The sequence below is a fragment of the Cokeromyces recurvatus genome, assembly GCF_025118155.1.
Source record: "Cokeromyces recurvatus strain NRRL 2243 chromosome Unknown BX663scaffold_11, whole genome shotgun sequence".
In the NCBI taxonomy this organism is placed as follows: Eukaryota; Fungi; Mucoromycota; class Mucoromycetes; order Mucorales; family Mucoraceae; genus Cokeromyces; species Cokeromyces recurvatus.
Window position 1 is genome coordinate 706,562 of NW_026251397.1, and position 22,713 is coordinate 729,274.

General features: G+C 30.1%; 7 protein-coding genes across 7 annotated transcripts; 5 read left to right on the top strand and 2 right to left on the bottom strand.

Annotated features, from left to right (window-relative positions):
• The first annotated feature begins 586 nt into the window (after window positions 1-586).
• BX663DRAFT_508426 (adenylate cyclase associated N terminal-domain-containing protein) lies at window positions 587-2,443 on the top strand. Its single transcript, XM_051527479.1, has 4 exons — window positions 587-944; window positions 1,023-1,250; window positions 1,321-1,406; window positions 1,487-2,443. The coding sequence occupies exons 1-4, from the start codon at window positions 684-686 to the stop codon at window positions 2,415-2,417; spliced, it is 1,506 nt and encodes a 501-aa protein (XP_051383371.1). The 5' UTR covers window positions 587-683; the 3' UTR covers window positions 2,418-2,443.
• Window positions 2,444-2,495: 52 nt separating this feature from the next.
• Window positions 2,496-5,852, top strand: BX663DRAFT_508429 (Vps53-like protein). Its single transcript, XM_051527480.1, has 12 exons — window positions 2,496-2,668; window positions 2,751-2,905; window positions 2,977-3,198; window positions 3,270-3,397; window positions 3,454-3,540; window positions 3,609-3,824; window positions 3,876-3,990; window positions 4,063-4,163; window positions 4,218-4,625; window positions 4,680-4,904; window positions 4,984-5,145; window positions 5,240-5,852. Exons 1-12 carry the CDS (start codon window positions 2,533-2,535, stop codon window positions 5,766-5,768), a joined length of 2,484 nt encoding a protein of 827 aa, XP_051383372.1. The 5' UTR covers window positions 2,496-2,532; the 3' UTR covers window positions 5,769-5,852.
• A 35-nt stretch (window positions 5,853-5,887) lies between these two features.
• BX663DRAFT_472282 (Phytochelatin synthase-domain-containing protein) lies at window positions 5,888-7,796 on the bottom strand. The gene is made up of 3 exons (XM_051524168.1): window positions 7,302-7,796; window positions 7,166-7,237; window positions 5,888-7,082 (listed from the first exon to the last, which is right to left on the bottom strand). Exons 1-3 carry the CDS (start codon window positions 7,747-7,749, stop codon window positions 6,001-6,003), a joined length of 1,602 nt encoding a protein of 533 aa, XP_051383373.1. The 5' UTR covers window positions 7,750-7,796; the 3' UTR covers window positions 5,888-6,000.
• Window positions 7,797-8,860: 1,064 nt separating this feature from the next.
• On the top strand, window positions 8,861-10,780 carry BX663DRAFT_508433 (uncharacterized protein). The gene is made up of 3 exons (XM_051527481.1): window positions 8,861-9,111; window positions 9,197-9,685; window positions 9,760-10,780. The coding sequence occupies exons 1-3, from the start codon at window positions 8,929-8,931 to the stop codon at window positions 10,654-10,656; spliced, it is 1,569 nt and encodes a 522-aa protein (XP_051383374.1). The 5' UTR covers window positions 8,861-8,928; the 3' UTR covers window positions 10,657-10,780.
• A 620-nt stretch (window positions 10,781-11,400) lies between these two features.
• On the top strand, window positions 11,401-13,321 carry BX663DRAFT_508434 (uncharacterized protein). Its single transcript, XM_051527482.1, has 5 exons — window positions 11,401-12,575; window positions 12,628-12,640; window positions 12,736-12,866; window positions 12,896-12,940; window positions 13,014-13,321. The coding sequence occupies exons 1-5, from the start codon at window positions 11,453-11,455 to the stop codon at window positions 13,109-13,111; spliced, it is 1,410 nt and encodes a 469-aa protein (XP_051383375.1). The 5' UTR covers window positions 11,401-11,452; the 3' UTR covers window positions 13,112-13,321.
• Window positions 13,322-14,702: 1,381 nt separating this feature from the next.
• Window positions 14,703-16,048, bottom strand: BX663DRAFT_508436 (uncharacterized protein). Its single transcript, XM_051527483.1, has 2 exons — window positions 15,558-16,048; window positions 14,703-15,495 (listed from the first exon to the last, which is right to left on the bottom strand). Exons 1-2 carry the CDS (start codon window positions 15,998-16,000, stop codon window positions 14,901-14,903), a joined length of 1,038 nt encoding a protein of 345 aa, XP_051383376.1. The 5' UTR covers window positions 16,001-16,048; the 3' UTR covers window positions 14,703-14,900.
• A 3,400-nt stretch (window positions 16,049-19,448) lies between these two features.
• Window positions 19,449-22,222, top strand: BX663DRAFT_486101 (fungal-specific transcription factor domain-containing protein; the record flags this gene model as incomplete). Its single annotated transcript, XM_051524654.1, has 7 exons — window positions 19,449-19,542; window positions 19,796-19,854; window positions 19,906-19,934; window positions 20,026-20,833; window positions 20,884-21,529; window positions 21,594-22,109; window positions 22,164-22,222. 7 exons carry the CDS (start codon window positions 19,449-19,451, stop codon window positions 22,220-22,222), a joined length of 2,211 nt encoding a protein of 736 aa, XP_051383377.1.
• Between the last annotated feature and the right edge of the window lie 491 nt (window positions 22,223-22,713).

Sequence of the window (22,713 nt, forward strand, 5' to 3'; positions counted from 1 at the left end):
AATGACTAATCTCCTTAAAAAAAAAAAGTGACCAGTTTACTTCAATAGCCTTTCTGTATTTTCACTATGATTTTATACTCTCTCTCTTCAGCTTGATTTTATAGCTTGTTGTAAAATTACATTTGTACATCCACTTTATTTTCAAATAAAATAAAATAAAATAAATACTATACAATGTCTTAGGATAAACCATCGACTCTAAATGGTCAGAAACAATGTGAGATCCTTAACTTCTCCCTTAGTTAGTTAGCCATTTATGCCATCCTTTATGAACATGACTACTTATTTTATCATAAAGGGCTATTTTTTTTACCATTATCGCAACACAGACAAATGACTCCTTTTCCTTCTTACCGATTATTTGATAGATACATATATATTTTTCTTTTATCTCTGATTTAAAAGGGTGATTTTCAGCTTTTCTAAGCTAACTTGGGCACATTTAATGTAATCGATGTCTTTTACCCACCAATAGGGTTTTTAAACTTTTATTGGGTTTTATTTTTTTTTTTATTGTTTGGCTGCCCAGAGAATATATTTAGTTATGTATATTTTCATTTTCCGATCATTATTATTATTGCGTGTTTGCACACTCTGCTCTTTATATTAATAAATATTTATTTATTTATTTATTTTATTTTATTTTATTTTATTTTTTTTTTATTTCATCTCGAGACGTTAAAATGTCTGAATTCCATTCACTTGCTAACCTCATCAAGCGGCTCGAGGTAGCTACTACACGTTTAGAGGATTTAGCTATGTCTGCTTCCTCTGCCTCTGCAGTAGCTACTAATTCTCCTTCATTGCCCAATGCACCTTCTTCTTCTGCTGTTACTGCTAATGAAGTGCCTGCTGCCATTCAAAAGCATGACAATGCTATTAACCCTCATCTCGAAAAATATTTCAATTTATCACAAGAAATTGGTGGACCAGTTGCTGATCAGGTAAATGAAAAAAAAAAGTATAACGTATATATAATATTCAATTGTGCGTGTTTTCTAACAATAAAAAAAAAATAATAGGCGCATCTTGTTAAAGAAGCAATTGCAGCTGAAAAGGATATTATTTATATTTCAACCTTAGCTCAAAAACCAGATATGACTTCACCTACATTTATGAAACTACTTGAACCTATTCAGAAAGCGTTGGCTGCTATTATTGAAATTAAAGACTCGAATAGACCTAATCCTTTATTCAATAGTTTAAGTGCAGTAGCCGAAGGTATTCCTGCCTTAGGATGGTTTACTTGTGTAAGTTGTGTCACTATATATATTTATATATAAATGCATAAAGATATATTCTAATTTAACTATTTTGTAGGAACCTACGCCTGTTCCATTTATTCGTGATATGAAAGATGCTGCACAATTTTATTCAAATCGAATTATGAAAGAATACAAGGAAAAGTGAGTATTTTTTTTCTTAAAAGTAAAAATGCCCCCCTTTTTTTTTCTTTCTTTCTTTTTGATCTTACATGTGTTTATAGGGATCCTAAGCATGTTGAATGGTCTAAAGCCTTTTTAGCTTTTATTGAAAATTTAGCTGTTTATGTTAAGGAAACATTTCCTACTGGATTAACTTGGAATGCAAAGGGTGAAAAGCCTGATAACTTTATTGGTAAATCCTTTTCTTCTGACACATCTAATGATGCTGCACCCTCAGCTCCTGCACCTAGTGCTGGCGGGCCACCACCACCACCACCACCACCTCCTCCTCCTATGGTAATTGAAGAAGATACAAAGCCTCAACAACCCACCGGAGCAGCAGCTGTTTTTGCTGAAATCAATCGAGGTGAAAGTGTTACTGCAGGCTTACGTAAGGTTGACAAAAGTGAAATGACACACAAAAACCCTAGTTTACGTGCAGGATCAACAGTTAGCGGCAGTAGTAAACGTCAAGGTCCACCAACACCTACTAAGCCTGATAAATATAGTCTTAAGAAGCCAGCCAAGACCTCTCTGGAAGCCAACAAATGGGTAGTTGAAAATCATGAAAATAACCACGAGATTATCATCTCAGAGACGGCCATCAACCAAGCTGTCTATATTTATAATTGTAAAAATTCAACCATCGTTATTAAAGGCAAGGTAAATGCAGTCACTATGGATTCATGTACCAAATGTGGTGTTGCCCTTGATTCAACTATTGCAACTGTTGATATTGTCAACTGTAAATCATTTGCACTTCAAGTTTTGAAGGCTGTCCCAACCATTGCTGTGGATAAATGTGATAGTGGTGAAATTTATTTATCCAAAGAATGTTTGGACGTTGAAATTTTGTCAGCCAAGTCCAACTCATTAGGTGTACTTATTCCTGACAATGATGATGAATTTAAAGAGTTGCCTGTTCCTGAACAATTTAAGACAACTGTAGTGGACGGAAAGCTTGTTACTACCACTATTGAACATGCAGGATAAATAAATAAATTCAGAAAATTTAACTTTTTTTTTTTTTTTTTTTTTTTTTTTATGAGTCCGCATTTTTCATTTTCCTTTCATTTTCTTGTTTTGATAAAAAAAAAAAAAAAAAGAAATGAGTGAAGAAAATAGTAGTGCCAAAATATCTTCTCATTTAGAAACAAAGGCACTTTCTATTCTAAATGTTAAAAATCCTTTAGATTCACCAGAATTCAATGCAATAAGCTATTTGAACAAGTTATTTCCTACTGGTAATTTACTTAAATGTCAAAATGGTTATATACATGTATATGTACTTGTTTTAATTCTTCACATTTTATATTTCTATTTCAGAACAATCCTTAGCCTCGGTAGATAATGTGCTTGACAAACTTCAAGCTAAGATGAAGGAAATGTCCCTTGAAGCTGAGCGTCTTACAAATAATCAATTCAAAAAAGATACCCAAGATGGAAATAAAGAATTAAATAAAGCAAAGCAATCTATTCAGGTTTGAAAAGAAAAAAAAAATATTTAAAGATGTTAACAGTAATACTCATGCATAATATTTATAATTTTTAGGAATTATTTAAAAAAATCCAAGACATAAAATTAAAGGCAACACAGTCTGAATCTATGGTTCAAGAAATTACACATGATGTGAAATCACTCGATTATGCAAAAAGGCATTTGACATATTCAGTAACTGTATTAAAACGACTTCAAATGTTGGTAACTGCTGTAGATCAATTAGAAACAATGTCCAAAAATAAACAGTATAAAGAAAGTGCGCAATTACTTCAGGTACATTCAAAAGTCATACCATGTATATAGATTGATAGATAGATATAAAGGAAAACTAATGTTTATTAAAGGCAGTTATTCAACTAATGCAACATTTTAAGTCCTTTAAAAGTGTACCACAAATATCTCAACTATCAAATCATATCAATACTCTGAAAAAAGACCTGGAAAACTGTGTGATTCGTGAATTAGAAAATGGGTACGATTAAGGATCAATAAAACACAATTTTAATACTAATCATTTATTAAAAACAGATTTAATCAAGAAGGCCAATTAATTGGACAACCTTGGCTTCTTCATGATGCTTGCTTAGTAGCTGATGTGCTAGGTGAAATGACAAGGTAAAATGGCCAATATAAAAAAGATATTTTATGTAAACTTATAAATTGCTTGTATGTATAAATATTAGAGAAAAGATTATTAAAAAATATGTTGACCTGGAGTTGGTGAACTATCGACAAATATTCAGACCTATGGAAGAGGTATCTCAATTAGACAATATATCTCGACGTTATGCTTTTTTGAAACGTATTCTTAAAGTATGTGATGACGAACATGCTGAAATTTTCCCTAATGATTGGGCTATAAGTGGCAGAATTTGTGAAAAATTTTGTGAATATACAAAGTAAATTTCTTAATATCAAATGATTTAGTCTAAGAAATGTGTTTATTATAGATTTGATTTGGATCTTGTCATGAAAAACAATGGTGCTGATGTGAAGGAATTATTGAAAGCTCTTCAACTAACAATTGAATTTGAAGGCCAATTATCCAAGAGATATGAACGACATGTAAAAGAAAAAAAAAAGCTATTGTAAATTAAAATATTAACACATTATTCTTTTTATCTTTACTAACTATAGTTCAAGGACAAACATAAGCAGAAACCTTTATTTAATTTTGATAAGTCTATTTCTTCAGCATTTCAGCCTTATTTGTATATCTATATAGATGCAGAGGATGCGTAAGTTTATATAATATAATTATTAAGTATTGTTAATCTTACTATTTAAAACAGAACAATTGCATCTATGATTGATTCTTATGCGCAAACTGATATGCAAGCAGATTCTGAGGATGATGGTACTATGACCGTCTTACCGTCGAGTACAGATTTATTTTATTTTTATAGAGAGACACTTGCACAGTGTTCGAAATTTTCGACTGGAAAAGCATTATTTGACCTTTGTCAAGTATTTGCTAAGCATCTAAACGCTTATTGTAACCAAATTTTGTTGGGAGGGTTAGCAAGAAATGAAAAAAAGACAGTGACCGTTGAGCACTTTAGATTTGCTAGTTTGGCATTAAATACTGCTGATTATTGTTCTATGACGACTACTCAATTGGAAGAAAAATTGAAAGAAAATATTGACTCTGAGTACTTGAGCAAATTAAATTTAGAAGGCGTTAAAGAAAACTTTATGAGGTACATCAATATTTATTAATAGTTTACGATCAACTTATATATGGTTTCATTTAGGACTCTATCTACTTGTATTGACTCTATTGTAAAGAACTTAGAACAATGTATTGAGACACAAATGGTACAAATGTCAAGACTTTCATGGGGTGTAATGGATACAGTAGGTGATCAGTCAGATTATGTCAGCCAAATGATAGATATTGTTAAAAGAAATGTTACAGTTGTAGGAAGAATAATAGCAAATAAACGTTATTTCAGAACCTTCCATGATCGTTTTGCAGAGTAAAATAGATGAATACAAATACATATTTTTTTTTAAAAAAAAGTCCACATACTAAAAGCTTCTTTTTTTTTTTAATAGAATATTTATTTCAAAGTTTTTGATTCAAATTTTTAAATGCAAGCCTATTTCAGAAATCGGTGCAGAACAGCTCTTGTTAGATACGCATTCCATTAAAACATTACTTTTAGATATTCCAACAATGGGGATATCTACTGATGGCTCAACGATAATTCCAAGCTCGTAAGTTTACATCAAAGATTTTTTTTTTTTTTTTTTGAATAATTTGTTCATTTAATATTTATGTATAAATATATACATATATATTTTTTTTTAGCTATACTCGAATTGTAAACAAAGGCATATCTAAGGTAGAAGCTATTCTCAAAACTGTAATGTCACCCACTGAACCCTCTGAAGGTTATGTAGAAAATTATTTACTGCTTGTAGGTGATAAACATGTCGGTAACTTCACACGTTTGCTTGAACTCAAAGGAATTAGAAAACCAGATCAGGCACAACTTTTAAATATGTTTGATAAGCGTATTGCTTATCATGATCATCTTGTGGAGAACTCAAACATACTACCACCTGAAATAGTGTCAGCAAGTGCAACCACAACATCTAGTGTTCTACCTAGCTCAATTACTACGTCATTATCAACTATGGCTTCAACGGCGGCATCCAATTTTAAAGATACCAGTGCTTCCTTCAGATCAAATACTTCACCTACCGTTTCTTCACCTATAGAAGGAAATAGTAATAGTGCTCGTGGACGCTTAAACGAAAATTTTAGAAAGTTAGTTATGACGGGTATGGCTTTTCGTAAAGATTTACAAGAAAGACGAGAACACTCACAAAATTAAGTTACTGAATATTATATCATGTATTATATAAAATCATTATTATATAAGTTTGTTATCTAATGAATATGGTATATCTTAAACGACACTCTATTTTGGTAAAGAAATTTTATTTATTTATATAGAGTTAATCTGCGCAAATAAGATTTTTTTTTTTGTTTTATTATTAAATATAAATATAATACGTTTTCTATAAGAGATATACAATTCTACAAAATAAAGCATGTAAAGAATATTAATCTAGTAAGCTTCTAGTGTTGCTACAGCAGCTTTTTTTATCATTACTTGAAGGATCTGGTAACGTCCAGTTTGGTCCACAGGTACAAAAAGCAGTAGTTAAATCAACAACTTCATTTGATATACGTTGTACTTCATGCTTCATAATAGTAGACATACTTTCATCCCTTCTATATTTATCCAAACGATCCTGTAAATCTTTAGGTAATGATGTGTACAACATGCGCGGTGATCCTAACACGAACAAGGTAGCAAATGCGGCATTATAATCAATAGGGGTATAAGAATGATTCTCCCTTTCAGGATAAAGGGCATCAATCACGACTGGATATAAAGGTGACTTGGTTGTATCATATAATAGCTCATTAATGTACTTCTCTGCTTTTTTGTCTGGATTAGTTGCATTAAAAGAAGCAAGCGATTGATTGGCAAGGATAGTCGTATATTCCTTTGGGACATTTCGAAGTACTAATCTAACTACATGTTCTAAAGTTCTAGGTTTCTCTAACCATAAATTTTCTGGTATACGTTGACAGAATGATTTTGCAATCGTTGACCAATTTAATTTTGCTTCTTCTCTCAATTGCTTATTCGACTTGACTGGTTGTTGTTCTTCTTCTTTCTTTACTGTACATGCCTCAGGCTTTACCTTACAAAGACTTACAGGTGGATTCTCAACATCATAACTTAACACAAAATACCCTCTAGGTCGACCTGTTTCCTTATCAATTGGGTTCATTGACTCAAATAGCATTTCAATTGGGCACCAATAACTAGGATATTTGTAACGTGCTGTATCCAAAATTAATACTTTACGCTCTTGAGCATTATAGGCACCTATTGGTGAAAAATGACCATCACCTGTTTGTCCTAGAACCTTTCTTGAAAATGAAACTACCATAAATTTATCTGAGGTTGATGTTACCATTTCAACATCCTTCACAAATTTTTCAAAGGTAAAATCAAATGCCCGATTCACTTGAACATCACAATGACATTTGGCTAAACAGGCAAAGTTATCAAAGGTAATACCTTTTACTTTCACTTCTTCTTTTGAAGAGCAGCAATGCAAAAACTCATCTAGAAATTTATTTAATTATTTTTTCAGGGGGTAAGAACAAAATTCAAGATGAAGAGAAAACATTTTTTTTTTATTCTTTTACCTGAATACCATCTCCAATTGCCTTTCCATCTTCTTTTAGGATCTACTTCCAATGCATTCAATACCATAGCCACTATATCGAAAAAAAAAAATGAATTAATGATTTCAACCACAAAAGTAATCAGGTTTATACTTACAAGAACTAGGTCCACAAAATGCAGGCTCCGATTGAGTTGTAAAATTACCAGTTAATGGAAAAAATCCTTCTGCATGACCAATATCCATAGCTTCTCTAAACAGTTTCTTTCCCTCAGGGGAAGCAAATCGTACTAATGTCTTTGGTAATTCTCTTTGATAAAAAGTATTCTTTAAATCATCATGAGTATTAGCTTCTGGAGATGTAACTCCGAGTAAGTCTTGAAAAGCAGCTTTAATAGAAGGTTCTGGTATTGTTTTTATTGTGGGACTTTGTTGCAAATGGGAATCAGTTTCTATATTCTCAGTTTGTGTGCCAATGCTGCGACTTAAAGGGTTCGTCAAAGGGAAAATTAATTTGGCTGTTGATCGAATAAATGGTTGATAGGAATGAGGTAACTGAAATCGTGTGCGATATCGTAACCACTGAATTGGCTGTACTTTTAACATGTTGCTTGGTAAAAGAAATAAAGATTATGTATATTCTAGGAAATTGCTCGAAAATTTATTCAAAAAAAAAAAAAAAAAAAAAAAAAAATTCAAGCTCAATTATGAAACCCTGCGCATATTTTGCTTTAAAAGCGTAATGGTTTTTTACTTGAAGTTTGAAAGCTTAATTTTTGCGAATAATGATTTTATTTTTTGGCTAGTAATTTTTTTTTCAACGTTATATAATTAAAGCATTGGCTCAAGAACCAAGCATCTATCAAAGAATGGATAAGAATACTTTATTTAATTGGCATAGTCATTAACTAAAATCTTCTTAGTCGACTTGTTAATTCTTGTGGTTAAATTATCGTCAATTTTCAAACAATTTCTCCTTTTCTTCCTTTGACTTTTAACCGGAACAACTCAATAAAAAAGTGAATAAAGGGGGGGAGGGAAGTTAGACATGTAGCTTTACAGCTACGATTTTCAATCAAATTTTGGACTTCATTTACTTTATGAACGACAGCATTATCCATAACCAGTTAAGAATACTTCGTTCTATGTTGATGCAATGTATCCTTAACATTGCTCGAAAATTCAAGGAAATGCTCACTAAGTATATCAACTCTAGCGTTTATCTTGACATCTTCTGCTTTACCATCTCCCCTCTTTTTCTTCTTAAAACTAGTAGTCTTCTCCTTAACAGCCTTTGGTTTATGTAAAAGGTTGAGTTAATTACCTCTTTTTTTTTTTATATTTCACCTATAATATTCAAAATGCCTACGAAAACCTCCTCTCCTTATCAAAATTTATTCTACTACTTTAAATAAGTAAATTTTGATTCTTTTCTTTAGGATTATTTTGAGACTCATCCTCTTTGTATAGATTGACTTTAATAGATAAATAGACTATATCTTGATTTATATATTGTAAAATCAATAGTGAGGCTTGGTGTCATTTATCATTTATATCTTCTATCAATTTTGCTTTTTATAGTTAAGGCCCCATAATAACCTTTTTTTTTTTCTCTTAGCAGTGCAGTAGACATATGCAATACCATGATGATGAAAATGGAAAATTTATCTTTTTTTAATAATTTCCGCTCACTGGATATTTTTTATTTATCGCTTCTTTTTTTTTGAATAATTTAAAGAAAGCCGGGGTGAATAAAAAAACACACACACACACACACACACGCAGATGCACATAATGACAGAAAACGATGAGAAACTTCAAACAAATACTTACGTATGGAGTCAAAGTAATGATCAAATTACCATTTCCTTTTTAGTCCCTGAATCAACAAAAGCAAAGGACTTGGATATTACTATTGAACGGCAATACCTCAAAGCTGGTCTTAAGGGTCAAGAACCAGTATTCCAAGTAAATCAATTTACAAAAAAAGAAATATTCATTGTATATTATATAAATATATACTCAAGTCTATTTTTGTTTTTGTTTATATTAGGCTAAACTTTTTCAACCTATTAACCATTATGAATCACTTTGGCAATTAGAAAAGAATAGTATGTCTCCTATTTCTTCAATTACAGCTTCACCTAGTCTTTCTATTGCTTCTTCTTATGCTTTCATGTCATCGCCTAATCATTCACCTAACTCTTCCATGATTTTACCACCACCAGCAACAGCAGATGCAGGAATGTCAGAAATGTCCGATTTGCTTGCTCAAACTGCTAATTCACCCATCATGTCGGATCCTGATAGTATCTCTCAGCCTAACTCACCTACTTTATTACATACCCCGCCTACCATTGCAACCCCACCTCACTTGAAGAAGCCTAAATATAGAATCTTGACAATTCATTTGGAAAAGGAGGATCCTTTGTTGGAATGGGCTGTCCCTATTGCTGGACCTCATCCTAAATCGAATACTTTAGATATAACATCATCTTATTTATTAGGTCAATGGTTTGAAGTTCGTATGGGAGATCTTATTGTAAGTAACTATTTTATGTATGTTGCTGCTTTGATCAATGATATATATATATATATATATATATAATTTAATAGAAAGCACTTGAATATTTCCTTTCTGCTGCTGAAAGAGGTCATACACAATCAATGCTTAAAGTGGCCACATTATATGAGACTACAAAAGAAAGTGTTGTGGCCAAGACATGTCCTGAAAAGGATATGAAAAAATCATTTGAATGGTATAAGCATGCTGCTGATTGTGAACAACAAGAACCAGGTACAGATGTAAGTAATGGGCCAGATCCAGTAGCATGTTATGTTGTAGGTACCATTTATGGCAGTGGTATGTCTGAAGCAGAAATCCATAAGGATTACCAAAGCGCGCTTTACTATTATAATCGCTGTATGACCATTACCGCACCTCGCATAGATTTTGATTTCTCATTATTAAATATGGAACATATTCCAAAGAACAAACTTCGTAATCATGCACCTCATACGCGAGATGAACGTTATTTTTGCAGTTCAGCCTTTCAAACCGGTCTTATCTATCTATACGGATCTCAACCAGAAGGTGAAAGTGTGCATTCATCCACGTTCGTTGAAGCGGATCCAAATTTAGCTATTCGTTATTGGAAAGAAGCAGCAGCGCTGGGACATGCGCAAGCATGTTTTAATATCGGTATTTTATATGCAAATGGGATGGGAGTTGAACAAGATCTTTGGCTCGCTGGTAAATGGTTTGGTAGAGCTATCAAGTTAGATTCAGCACGTAATTTGGTTGTTCCTGAAGGAGTAACTGTCATTGAATGGGATGCAACAAAAGAAAATAAAACTAAGAATAATAAGGAAAGCGAAAGAAAGAAAAGGAGAAAAAGAAAAGTGAAGACTGCAAATAATAATGATATAACCGGTGCTATTGTGCTGTTAGGTACTATTATTGCTGTGACTGGAACTTTTTTGTACTTTTATACAAAAGGGAAAAAGAAATAGTCGTTCATTCTATTATTTATTACTTAAACTGGGGGAATCTCTTTTACTTATTTGGCATAGTGTAGCCCTTTTGACAAAAACAAAAGTATTTAATTTTGTAACTTTTAAATAAATTAAGAAAAAAAAAAAAAAAAAAAAGAAAAGAAAAGGCTCATAAAACACACCCGTTCCATCTTTATTACTAGCAGTTATTAAAAGCTACATTAGAAATTAGACTGCTTTACATTTTGAGAAATAAGAGTAACTCTTGTATTAAACAGCTATAGTCAAACAACAATACTTTTTTTTTTTGCGTATCAAGATTCCTTTAATCAAGTTCAATGAACAAAGGTAGGCCTTAAAATTTAAATATACTTTATATAGAAATACAAAATATACTTGCCATTCTTTTCTTTTCTTATTAATAATTTAATAAAATTCCTTGGAACTTGCCTTTTTATCCATACTTTCCTAAAGCTAGTCAGCATAATAGTTGTTTCTTGGACTTGTTTCAACCCCTTTTCTTCTCTTTTTAAGAAAAAACGCAGACTTGACAAGGTAGAATCTTTTCTACTAAAATAAGGTATTTTGTTTTGAAATTATTGACCTACATAGAGTATTTAAGGTATCTTATGTATTCATATTTATCTTTTTAAAATTTGAACACATCGTTTGACATACATTGCGCTAAATCAAAAAAAAAAAAAGAGAATTTTGATTTTTCTCAAGGAACAAGCATTGTTGTGCATTTATTTTGCTTTTCTCTTTTCTTTTCTTTTCTTTTCTTTTTTCGTTTTCCTTATTTTATTAAAAAAAAATGCAAGAAGACTATTTGAATACATTCAAAGAGCCTCATAATGTTCTGCTTTCGTTAGCACCAGAGCAAAGTTTAAGACAAAAATCAACTACGAATAATGCAGTTAATAATTCAAGTACACATTGGAAGTGTCATAAAGATATATTAAAGTCAAAGTCAACCTATTTCAATGCTTTATTTAATAATGATTTTCAAGAAACTGAAGCATCCGTCATCTTCTTACCTTACGGTATTTTTAGCTCCTTTGTATTAGATGATATTCTTTATTACATGTATACAAACTCTATTTGTATAATTGAAGAAGAAAAATCGGATGATCAAAACAATTACGAAAGGGCAAACAAACTTGAACGACTTGAATCCATTTATTTAGCAGCCGACTATTTAGGAATGGATACACTTTGTCATTTAATACAAGAGGAAATCATACAACTTACACATGGTCTTGTGTGCTATTGCTGTAGCTGCACATTCCTTATTCCAAAACTATTGGCTTTCACGGGACAAAATCAACAAAATGATCCTCAATTGAGTGAGATGACATATGCTATTTTAAAATTACTCATACAGGATCCAGAAAAGACACTACCTACTTATTGGACAAGTGATTCACTAGCTCAACTTTTTATAGAAACTAAATCATTACACACCTATCTAGAGTCAAAATTATTTGAGCATGTGAATAAGAATAATGCGATTGAAGTTTTGTATGGTTGCTTTTTAGCAGCTAATAGCCATCAGGAAGAAAAAAAAATTTTAGCAACTACACAAAGGCAAATACAAAGGACAGCGTCTAAATTACTTGCAGATCATTTCGATTTTTATTGTACTCAATATCCAAAGTTGTTATCATGTGTAGATGGTATTACTTACTCGTATCAATTTTTAGAATTTTTATTATTGTCCAACGTTCTTAAAGAAATGAATGACTTTAATGCTTCCTCCTTATATAAGGGCATCGTTCGAAGTTTAATGTGTCGAGATAGCGTTCAACATACATCTGATGTCAAACATATTTTACAGTCTGCAAAAACTAAAGTGATAAGATATATCGGCTCACATTTAAGTACCATAAAACAATTAAATACAATTGACAAAACTGTAGTAGAACAACTTGCTCAAGGTAAATGATAAAAAAGAAAAAAAAACACGTATATAAACACGATGATATATAGATTTAGGGATACCGTTGACTAGTTTATTAGAAGATGAAGATAATAAAAAACTAAAGAACGATAAGCAAAAAAAGAAGAAAGAACGACGACGACGACGACGACTAATAGCCGTTATTGGAGTATTACTTGGGATCATATTCTACGATCACGTTTATGTACGATTGTATTTGGTAAAGCTTCTTTCCATTTAAATGTGGGTCAAAGAGTTCAGTTATTAAACAGACCTGTTATAACAACTGGTACAATTTTATATGTGGGAAAACTTGAGAGCAAAAAAATGAAGAATATGTGGGAATAGAGTTAGACAGGAGTGGTAAAAAAAAAAAAAAAAAAAAAAAAAAAGAAAAAAAAAAGGAGCTACTATTAACACAATTTATCTAATCTAGTTGGATCAAATGATGGTTCACTAAATGGGAAACGTTATTTTTCAACATTACCAAACAAAGGAATATTTGTCAAGCAATCTCAAGTAATCTTAATATAATTTTATGTTATGCTTCTATTTTCAGTTATATATGTATTTATATAAATCTTAATAATTGAGCAGTAATTTTTTCCTTAGTCATGATGTACATAACTGTTACATCTCTATTACGTATATTTTATGGACATGAATACATCTACGGTTTGTCCAAAACTAGATTTTCCTTAATATATAATAATAGAGAAAACCTAGTTTTCCTTATTACTTACTATTCATCAAAATAAAACATAAAAATAGATATATAAATAAATAAATATAAAAGACCAGTTATATACTGGTCATAGAAAAATACATAATGTATTTGATGATATTTTCCCTTTTTTTTTGTATATTTTTTTTAATCAATATACAAGCAAACATGATCAATATTGACGTTTCAAAATAATCTACCCGAAGAAATCTGATTTCTATAAATCTGAAGATATTCTCAAAAAAAAAAAAAAAAAAAAAAATACAAACATGACATACTATGAAATAGAATGTATTAGAGTACTTGGAACTCTATAAATACTATATTAAAAAAATAAAATAAAAGAAAGAGTTTCTTTTGTTATACAAATTAATTAAAAGAAAATAGAATAAGGTACATAATGGAATAGTGCCGATAAAAACAAAGGATACATCACTAACATAGCAAGTATTTTGAAATTATTGCTGTAATGTACTGTGTATATAATTAGAAAAACGATTAAAATATTCTTGTCTCTTCTATTTGTATTCATGAAATACTCGAAAGAATAGAGTCTAAAGTCATAGCATATGCATTTGATTTTTAAAAAAGACAAATATCTATTTATACTAAATGCATAAACTTAAACCGCTTAAAGTATACACTTAAATATGGCTCTAAGTACTATTTCTAACTATCTTTTTCCTCGATAAAAGTATCTTTATTTTGTATTTATTGCTGTTACTAATTTAAAAGGAATGCTGCATAATATCTCAAGAACTCACTATATATACTAGAAGAAAATAAAAAGACTTTGCATGTTACTTTAATAATTGTCATATAAAGAAAAGTGTTTTGATTAGTCTTTTCTATATTTTTATATATTATATATAAAGACACAAGTATTCTATTTTAACGACACAATGTTTTTTTATCTTGAAATAAAATAGAATTAAATCAAAAGTTTACTTTACATATTATAGGTTAAAGTGAATTAATCTCAATTTTATTTTTAGCATAATTGTAGCTTTATTCTTCTAAAATTACGTAATTCTAGTCAGTAATACCTAACCCTACCTTTTTTTTTCTTTTTTTTCTTTTACAGTCATTAAAGATAGTAATGGAAGATTCGTTATTTACAATAACTAATACTAGATTTATTAGTTTTTTTTTTCTCTTAAATTTATCATTAATAACATGATAAATATACTCTGTGAATGAGCACGAATTATCTTCATATGTAATACGGAAGAATAATAATTTAAAGCCCTGAGATCGACTATCTAGTATTCAGATGGAACTGAATATTATAGATAATAAATCATATTCATATTTGATATTGAATCTCGATCATGTACCAAAAAAAAGAAGAATTTTAAAGAAACAATTGAAAATCAAATTCTACATGATATGATAATAGGATATTGAAGGAGTGATAGTCAATAGTCAATATTAAAAATTGTGTTTAGGACATGATATTAGCACAGACAACATAGCATCCAACTAAACAAATTTATTTCGATTATACATGCATACATACATTCAGTGATACATTTTACGGTTTTTTTTTTTTTATTAAAGTTATTAATTTTTGTTTTTCCTTGATGTGCATCATAATTATTACAAATCAGCAACCTTAACAACTTGTTTACCAAAGTTTCTACCATGCAAGACATCAATTAAAGCTTCTGGGGTCTTTTCAATGCCTTCAGTCACTGTTTCTTTGTATTTCAATTGACCATCTTGGATCCATTTAGTAACCTCTTGTCTAAAGGGTTCCATCATTTCGGGACTATCGCCTACGATGAAGCCGCGTATTTCAAGAGATTTGGCAACAACTTGCATAAGATTATGAATACCAGTAGGATTTTTAGTGTTGTATTGTGAAATCATACCACAACAGACGATACGAGCAAATTTATTAGCATGATCGATCACATCTTCGAGCATTTTACCACCCACATTTTCGAAATAGATATCAATACCATTAGGTAAAAGTTCCTTAAAGGCTTCACGGGTATCTTGTGTCTTATAATTAAAGGCACCATCGAAGCCAAGCTCCTTTAAATAGGCCACCTTTTCATCAGAGCCAGCTGAACCGACTACATGCAAACCAAGGATCTTACCAATTTGACCCACTAATTGTCCTACTGCACCAGATGCAGCAGAGACATAGAGTGATTCACCTTTCTTGGGACGACCAAACTTTAAGAGACTATTTAAGTTTAGATTTAATATTATACATACCATATATCATTTGCATAATAATTAACTCACCCAACATAGGCAGTCATACCAGGCATGCCAAGAATACCGATGTAATTTGTAATAGGAATACCAGCAGTCTTTGCTTCATTACGAACTTCAAAAAGTTTTGTCCAATCTTTGGGAATAAGATTATATTCAGAGAAGGGAGTCATACCATAAACGATATCTCCTACTTTAAAGCTTTCATTATTGGACTTGATTACTTCACTCATAGCATGACCATTCATGGGTTCACCAAGAATAAAGGCAGGTGAATAAGACTTGATATTTGCATCTCTCATACGACCACGCATGTAAGGATCAACAGATAAACATAATGTCTTGAGAAGAATGGCACCATCAGGGATATCTGCTTCGAGGTTGATTTCATCCTTCTTAACAACCATATGTTCACCAGTCTCAGGATAAGAACTAGGAATCTTTTCAAAAATGATCTTTGTGTTAGAAACCATATTGTTGTATGTGAATTAAAAAAAAAAGAAAAAAAAAGAGAGAGAGAGAGGATATAATAACTTGTTTATGAAGATCAAAAAGACGTGTTTATATACCCTCTTTTTTGGTTTTTGGGGAAAAAATATTCCGAAGTCATGCTGATAAATCAAAAACAAAAAAAAAAAAGAATGGAGCAGTCCATTCTTTGCTAAAAGTAATAATTATGGGTAGTCATCAATATTAGTAGATATTAAATCTCAGATAAGAATAAGAAATAATGCACTAAAAAAAAAATTATAGTTTAAACATGATAACATGGTGGCGTATAATATAACTATCTTGCTTTGAAGTATATTGTTTACCTATTATTAAGATATATCTTCAACTTTATATTTTCTTCTTTTATTGTTTAATTTATAAAGAAAAAAAAAAAGATTCTTCTTTTACGACAGATAAAATGATAATCCATGTCAAAATGAGTTAGTAATACAATATAATAAATAGTTTTATAGGGTTTGTGTATATATTTTTATGGTAGTTGCACCAATAGCAGCATAAATATTGTTTTGAATTTACATTTGTAACAAAAAAGAAGAAGAGAGAATGATGTTTATTATTATGTAATATAATAATTAATAATACTGAAATTTTCTTTTAACTTTAAGGGCTTTACCCTATTTAATCTGCTGCAACTTTTGAAATAAAATTTTCCGTCCCCTTTTCACTCTCAGATTTGCAGCCATCATCGTTGACAAATAATCCATAGTATAAAACATGTTTATTCGCAGAAAAGGGATCTTCTGAGGGCAAAAGCAACAAAACAGCTCAATGATAGGCAAAGATCTAAAGCAGTTGACACACATGTAGTGTCTAAAATATAAGCTATACGAAAAAAAAACTACCCTACTTTTAACTTATTTAACCATTTATATTCTTTCTTTTGTAATAAAATGTAAATAATGTGAATCTTAAGGCGGCTTTTGAAGAATTGAAGAAGGCAACATCAAATACTAACAACCATATAAGTAATAATGGCATTATTATTGATAACGTACAAACAGCATCATTTTCTATAATAATAGGACCGAAAATAATGCCATTGTCGCAACAACAAAAAGATAATCAGTATCATGAAGAAGAACAAGGAAAAAAAATACAAATTTCTTCTAGAACGGTATCAAAAAGAGGACAAAGAGTGGAAAATACTAATTTCTAGCGAAGATAAAGATGAATGGATGATGAACAACCAAAACAGTAGTAACATATTCTCTTTATATTGACTCGCTATCACAGATAATTTCATGAAAAATACTAAAGTACATAGTATTGAAACTTGCTTAAATGAGATATTGTAATATGAAAAATAAAATAAAATAAAAATACAACTAAATTCAAGATAACACTTCCTTTTTAATCTTTTGTAACATTATAATAGAGGACTATCTGATATATATATATATATATATATATACAAAGGGATTATGATCATCAGAAGGTATTAAGGGTTATATTTACAACAGTCTTGACAGAGCAGTTTATTACGCAGCAAGAGATATATATTTTAAGATCAAAGATATTCTTGAGGTAAAAGAGAGCAAATATATAAGTTATAATCTATTCCTTTTCTCATTCTATCGTTAAATAGAACCATTTGGAACAATAGGATAAAGATAAACCTATCATACCTTTATTAGGGTTATGCAAATTAGTAACGTCATATGAAGCTAAAGAAATTCGCGCTATTACTTTCTTGCTGATCGAGATGACAGATCTGAATAAAAAGTGATATATTTGAACCATATCTATCTACTAGTTTTATTCATCCGAAGGCTTTTTGGAAATAAGTGCTTACATAGTGATTAATAAGTGGAAGATACAAATGATTTTCATCTATAGCACATGAATAAATCGTATCACTAACGTTTTTGTCCCTTTTATTACAGTTCCAAAATTCAAGTAGTCGACAAAAGAAAAAGCGTATCAAGAATAAAAAAGATATCGTATTACACTTTTATAGACTTTATTTGTTTGCAAGAGATGCTATTAATAAAGATAATACAAATAGTGTAATATGTTTCCAGGCTGTTCGTAAATTCAAAATCTGAAATTATCATCATTAATTCTTTATATTCATTGGTATTTGTATAGGCACAAAAAATTCATTTTTATACTATGCAACTTAAATACGAAACGTTGTATATAATCATTCAAATTGCAGACTTTACAACTACCCTCAATAATAGATGAACTGCCAATAATTCTATTGTGTTTGCATCGTATGGCTTCCATTTCCCATCTTCATGAATGTCAACACGTAGAATCGACAATCACTCTTACTTCCTTATATCATCCAACATTTCCATAGTCAGTATTTTCAAGAATTAATTAGTAATCGTAGAAGTAAAGATGCACTACAGATCACAGGATTTGATTTGTATTAGTTTAATTTTTTTTTATTGCAATATTTGACATTGCAGATATATATTAAGCAATAGATGTTTATATTCCTTAGTCCTACACGACATTTTTTAAATAATATAAACGAAAGTAACGATAACCTTAAGTTTATATACTAAATAATATATATATAGTCCAGAGCGCAAATCTTTTTTTTTCTTCTGTATACTGGCACAAAGCTATCTGGTGAAGATAAGAGATATATATTAACGCAAAGGTCATTTGTGATACTACTATAAACTGATTTCCATGTTTGAATTGTTGGGCTATAGTTGTAAGGGAGGGTATTGTTGTGGCGGTCTTTGTAGCTTTGTGTAATTAGTTATTAACCTTATTATAACATGTTGCAGTCCTTACCACTGGATATCCGTGGTGACTACAGAACTAAACTTTACGTACAAAGCCTAAGACATGGTTTAGGTACATGAATTAAATAGATCTCGGGCTGAGTAACATTGGTTGACTTGATATCTCATCATAAAAGTGGTATCTGATTTCAGAGTTGATGATCGTTATTTTATTTTATTTTACTTTATTTTTTTTTTTTTTTTTTTTTTTTTTTTTTTGGGAGAATAAAATATACTTTCACCCTTTTGTGGTTAGTTATGTTACTATCAAAGTGTACTGTGCGCCTTGAAAAAAAAAAATACACAATCATTTTTTAAAAAAAAACAAATGCATTCTGTCTTTGTTCTTCATACAGTTTTTTTTTTCTTTCTCTTCCTCTCTTTTAATAAGAAATAGTTGCTTGCGCTTATCAAATACTATGAATTATTTGTCAACGATGATGGCTGCAAATCTGAGAGTTAAAAGAGAACGGATAATTTTATTTCAAAAGTCGCAGATTAAATAGGGTAAAGCCCTTAAAGTTTAAGGGAAAAACCAGTAATTCGATTTTCATTAAAATTCACGGCTGATCCATTTAAGCGGTGTAATCTATTTTAAAATTTAATTTGCAGCATTTTCTTTTTTTTTCTTTTAAGCAATATAACACTTGACATTTTAAAAATAATGAATGCAAATGATGAGCAAGTAAATCTAGCTTTACATCAGGATAACTATTCTTTATCAGCAAAAACAAAACGATCCAGAATTACAAGAGCATGTATGTTTTAATTTTTATTTAAATATGTAGGTACATATTCATATAAATATATTGATTAGTTTAATTAGGTGATCTATGCAGAAAAAAGAAAATAAAGCAAGTATTTACGAGTAGTAAAAAAAAAAAAAAAAAAAAAAAAAAAAATAAATAAATAAATAAATAAATAAATAAATAAATAAATAAATAAATAAATAAATAATAATACTAATAATAATAATAATTAAACCTATTGTTTATTTCAGATGTAATATAGATAATACACATCAATGTAATACTTGTAAACAGTATGGCTGGGAATGTACCTTTAATGATGTAAGCTTATAACAATAATACTGATTTTATTTATTTATTTATTTAAAAAAGGTGACCAAAAAAAGAGGTCCTCCAAAAGGGTAAAGTAATACAATGTTCTTTTTTTTTTCTCTTTCTCTCTCTCTCTCTCTCTGCTTAGAGGTTCTCATTATTTATACATGTACGCAATAGTTATATTGAAAGTCTCGAAAATCGTCTTAGAAAAATGGAAGAATTAATAGAAAAAATTCAACCTGAAACTAACCCAGCAACAAAACAAGTTATTCAGGATAAAGTTATAAAGTTACCTTTGAAACAAAAGATATTAACAATGCCGCCCAAATCGGATGAATACAATAGTAAAGTAGCAACTTATCTTGGCAGTTCATCGGGTTATTATCTGGTTAAAAATATTCTTTCTTCTACAAATGAAAATGAGGAACCGTTACCATTAAATAGAAGGGATTCTACATATGTAATAGATGATGGAGTTATAGGCCCTGTAAAATTCCGTAAAATTAACGTTGTAGATGATGATATCATGTTTGTTCGCGATAAAACTCTTGATGAACGTGTAAATCAATTAGAGTCAGATAAGTTAAATTTGGACCCAAATATAGCACCTCAACCTTTAGTAAAAGAATTGATTATGAAATATTTTCAAATGGATCATGCTATTTTACCTATTGTCGACGAAGAACCTTTTATGAATGCCTTTGAAGGCAGAATACAACCTCCTCCTCCTTCTATTCTTATATATGCTATCTGCATTCATACTTGTATTTCATTGTCTATAGATGATCCTATATTTAAATTTTTTAATGTAGATAGAAATGAATTATTTCAAACTCTAGTAGATCATATTACAAGTTTAGTAAAGAAAGAATATTTTATACCAAGACGTACAACTATTCAAGCTCTTATCTTGTTATGTACTATACCAGCTTGTGACAAACTATTATGTAAACATTGGATAAGATCAGGGATGGCTGTTAGAATGGTTAGTATTTATATTCTATAATTTAGCTATCCTATTTTAACATGGATTAGGCTCAAGGACTTGGATTTCATAGAACAGTTGAAAAATTACCATTTACAGAAGACATGTTAGAAGCTCGTAAACGACTATGGTATTGTGTTTATGTAACTGATAGATGGACATGTGCTGTATTAGGTAGACCATTAGCTATAGCAGATGCGGATTGTGATATTGAATTACCTCATATAAAAGGTGGCTCACATGGCAATAAGGATTATTCTATTTTTATACATTTTATTAAACTTTCCAGTATTCTTGGTGAAATATTACGAAGAATTTATTCACCTAAAGCCAAGTCTCAAGGTTATAAAAGCACATCTTTTTATTATACTGTACAAAATATTCAATCGATGCTAAATAATTGGCTACAACAAGAGATACCTGATCATCATCGTTTTACTTCAAAAGAAGTAGAAACACTTTATAATAACAAGATCATGTCAAACAAAATACGAGAGGCTGGTCCTTTAATGATAACTTATTATGCTGTAACTATCTTACTTTATCGTGTATTTTTAGTAGTTGATAAGAAAGATGTATTACCCGTACTTCTTGATGAGGCTAATAAACGTTGTATTGAATCTGCAAAGATGATTATTGATATTGCAAGGCTTCTTTCATCTGATGATATTATTCGTTTTGGTTGGAATCTTTCACGTAAATATCAATATAAATATAAATCTATATGATTGATGTTATAATAACCGTATTGTATATATAGTCTATTCTATAACTCAGGCATGTCTTATTCATATTTATAATTGTACTAGTAATTCCTCTGAGGTTGTAAATTTATCAAGAGAATATGTGAAAATTTGTATAAAAGAATGTTTAGAGCCAATGACTGCTGGAGTAGCTAATGCACCTCAATATTTTGTACCCTTAATACAAGTATTAATGCAACTTATTGGAGCTAATGACACTATAAATGATAATCCCGTAATGAATAATAACATACCTAATTATACAATGACTAGTACAAAGTCTCCATCTTCTACTACTAATTTACTACCTGACAATTATACTCAACACTATACATCACCTATGAGTGTTCATGCTATCATTTGTGATGATACTACACAGCAGCAACAAAGCAGTAATAGCCAACAAGTAGAAGAAGGTCGCTTTCCTATAATGGAACAAAGTAATAATATGCCAGCTCCTACTTCAACTGTATGGCAAACATTATTTTCTTCCGCTGCAACACCCTTTTTTCATAATGACTCTGATTGGCAAAGTAAAGTTAATATTCTATCTAAGTTTAATTATATTCTAATATATAATTCTTTAGACGTGCTTCCATTCCTTTTTGATGATAATACAACGAAACAAACTAATACCTTTATGTAATATTTTTATCCTATAGTACAAATAGTTTAATTCTATTTGTATTACTATGTGATAGATATAATCTGATCTTTCTTTCTTTTTCTTTTTTTTCTACTAAGAATATACTTTGGCATATGACAGTGGCCACTAAATATAGAACAAGGGAGCAATAAGAAGCTTCATTACGATTAAATATCTTTATTTTATTGAATAAAATTTTTAAAATAGAATAGTATTGCCTGAGTCAGATCAAAAAAGGGAAAAAAAAATAAACTAAAAAACCTTTTGGTGATCAAAGGGGAAAAAGTGTAAAGAAGGGAAAATGAAGAAAAAAAGAGTATCTTCAAGTACTAGATCAATTACTGCATAACCAGTTGATCAAGTCAGTACCAGTAGAATGCGGGATTTTACTATGGTGAAGGTAATCAAGTTCAAAAAGTATACTTACTATTAAATACTCAAATGGGTTTTAAAAATTGTATTCAATGAAACAAAAATATTTAATTGTATAT

Coding starts and splice junctions, on each gene's coding strand:
- BX663DRAFT_508426 (XM_051527479.1), top strand. CDS start 684: ATGTCTGAATTCCATTCACTTGCTAACCTCATCAAGCGGCTCGAGGTA. Junction 945..1,022: donor GTGGACCAGTTGCTGATCAG/GTAAATGAAAAA, acceptor AAAAAATAATAG/GCGCATCTTGTTAAAGAAGC. Junction 1,407..1,486: donor ATGAAAGAATACAAGGAAAA/GTGAGTATTTTT, acceptor ATGTGTTTATAG/GGATCCTAAGCATGTTGAAT.
- BX663DRAFT_508429 (XM_051527480.1), top strand. CDS start 2,533: ATGAGTGAAGAAAATAGTAGTGCCAAAATATCTTCTCATTTAGAAACA. Junction 3,398..3,453: donor ATTCGTGAATTAGAAAATGG/GTACGATTAAGG, acceptor TATTAAAAACAG/ATTTAATCAAGAAGGCCAAT. Junction 4,626..4,679: donor GTTAAAGAAAACTTTATGAG/GTACATCAATAT, acceptor GGTTTCATTTAG/GACTCTATCTACTTGTATTG.
- BX663DRAFT_472282 (XM_051524168.1), bottom strand. CDS start 7,749: ATGTTAAAAGTACAGCCAATTCAGTGGTTACGATATCGCACACGATTT. Junction 7,238..7,301: donor ATTTTGTGGACCTAGTTCTT/GTAAGTATAAAC, acceptor TTTTCGATATAG/TGGCTATGGTATTGAATGCA. Junction 7,083..7,165: donor CAATTGGAGATGGTATTCAG/GTAAAAGAATAA, acceptor ATAAATTTCTAG/ATGAGTTTTTGCATTGCTGC.
- BX663DRAFT_508433 (XM_051527481.1), top strand. CDS start 8,929: ATGCACATAATGACAGAAAACGATGAGAAACTTCAAACAAATACTTAC. Junction 9,112..9,196: donor GTCAAGAACCAGTATTCCAA/GTAAATCAATTT, acceptor TGTTTATATTAG/GCTAAACTTTTTCAACCTAT. Junction 9,686..9,759: donor TTCGTATGGGAGATCTTATT/GTAAGTAACTAT, acceptor ATAATTTAATAG/AAAGCACTTGAATATTTCCT.
- BX663DRAFT_508434 (XM_051527482.1), top strand. CDS start 11,453: ATGCAAGAAGACTATTTGAATACATTCAAAGAGCCTCATAATGTTCTG. Junction 12,867..12,895: donor CAGACCTGTTATAACAACTG/GTACAATTTTAT, acceptor GGAAAACTTGAG/AGCAAAAAAATGAAGAATAT. Junction 12,941..13,013: donor AATAGAGTTAGACAGGAGTG/GTAAAAAAAAAA, acceptor TATCTAATCTAG/TTGGATCAAATGATGGTTCA.
- BX663DRAFT_508436 (XM_051527483.1), bottom strand. CDS start 16,000: ATGGTTTCTAACACAAAGATCATTTTTGAAAAGATTCCTAGTTCTTAT. Junction 15,496..15,557: donor GGTATGACTGCCTATGTTGG/GTGAGTTAATTA, acceptor AAACTTAAATAG/TCTCTTAAAGTTTGGTCGTC.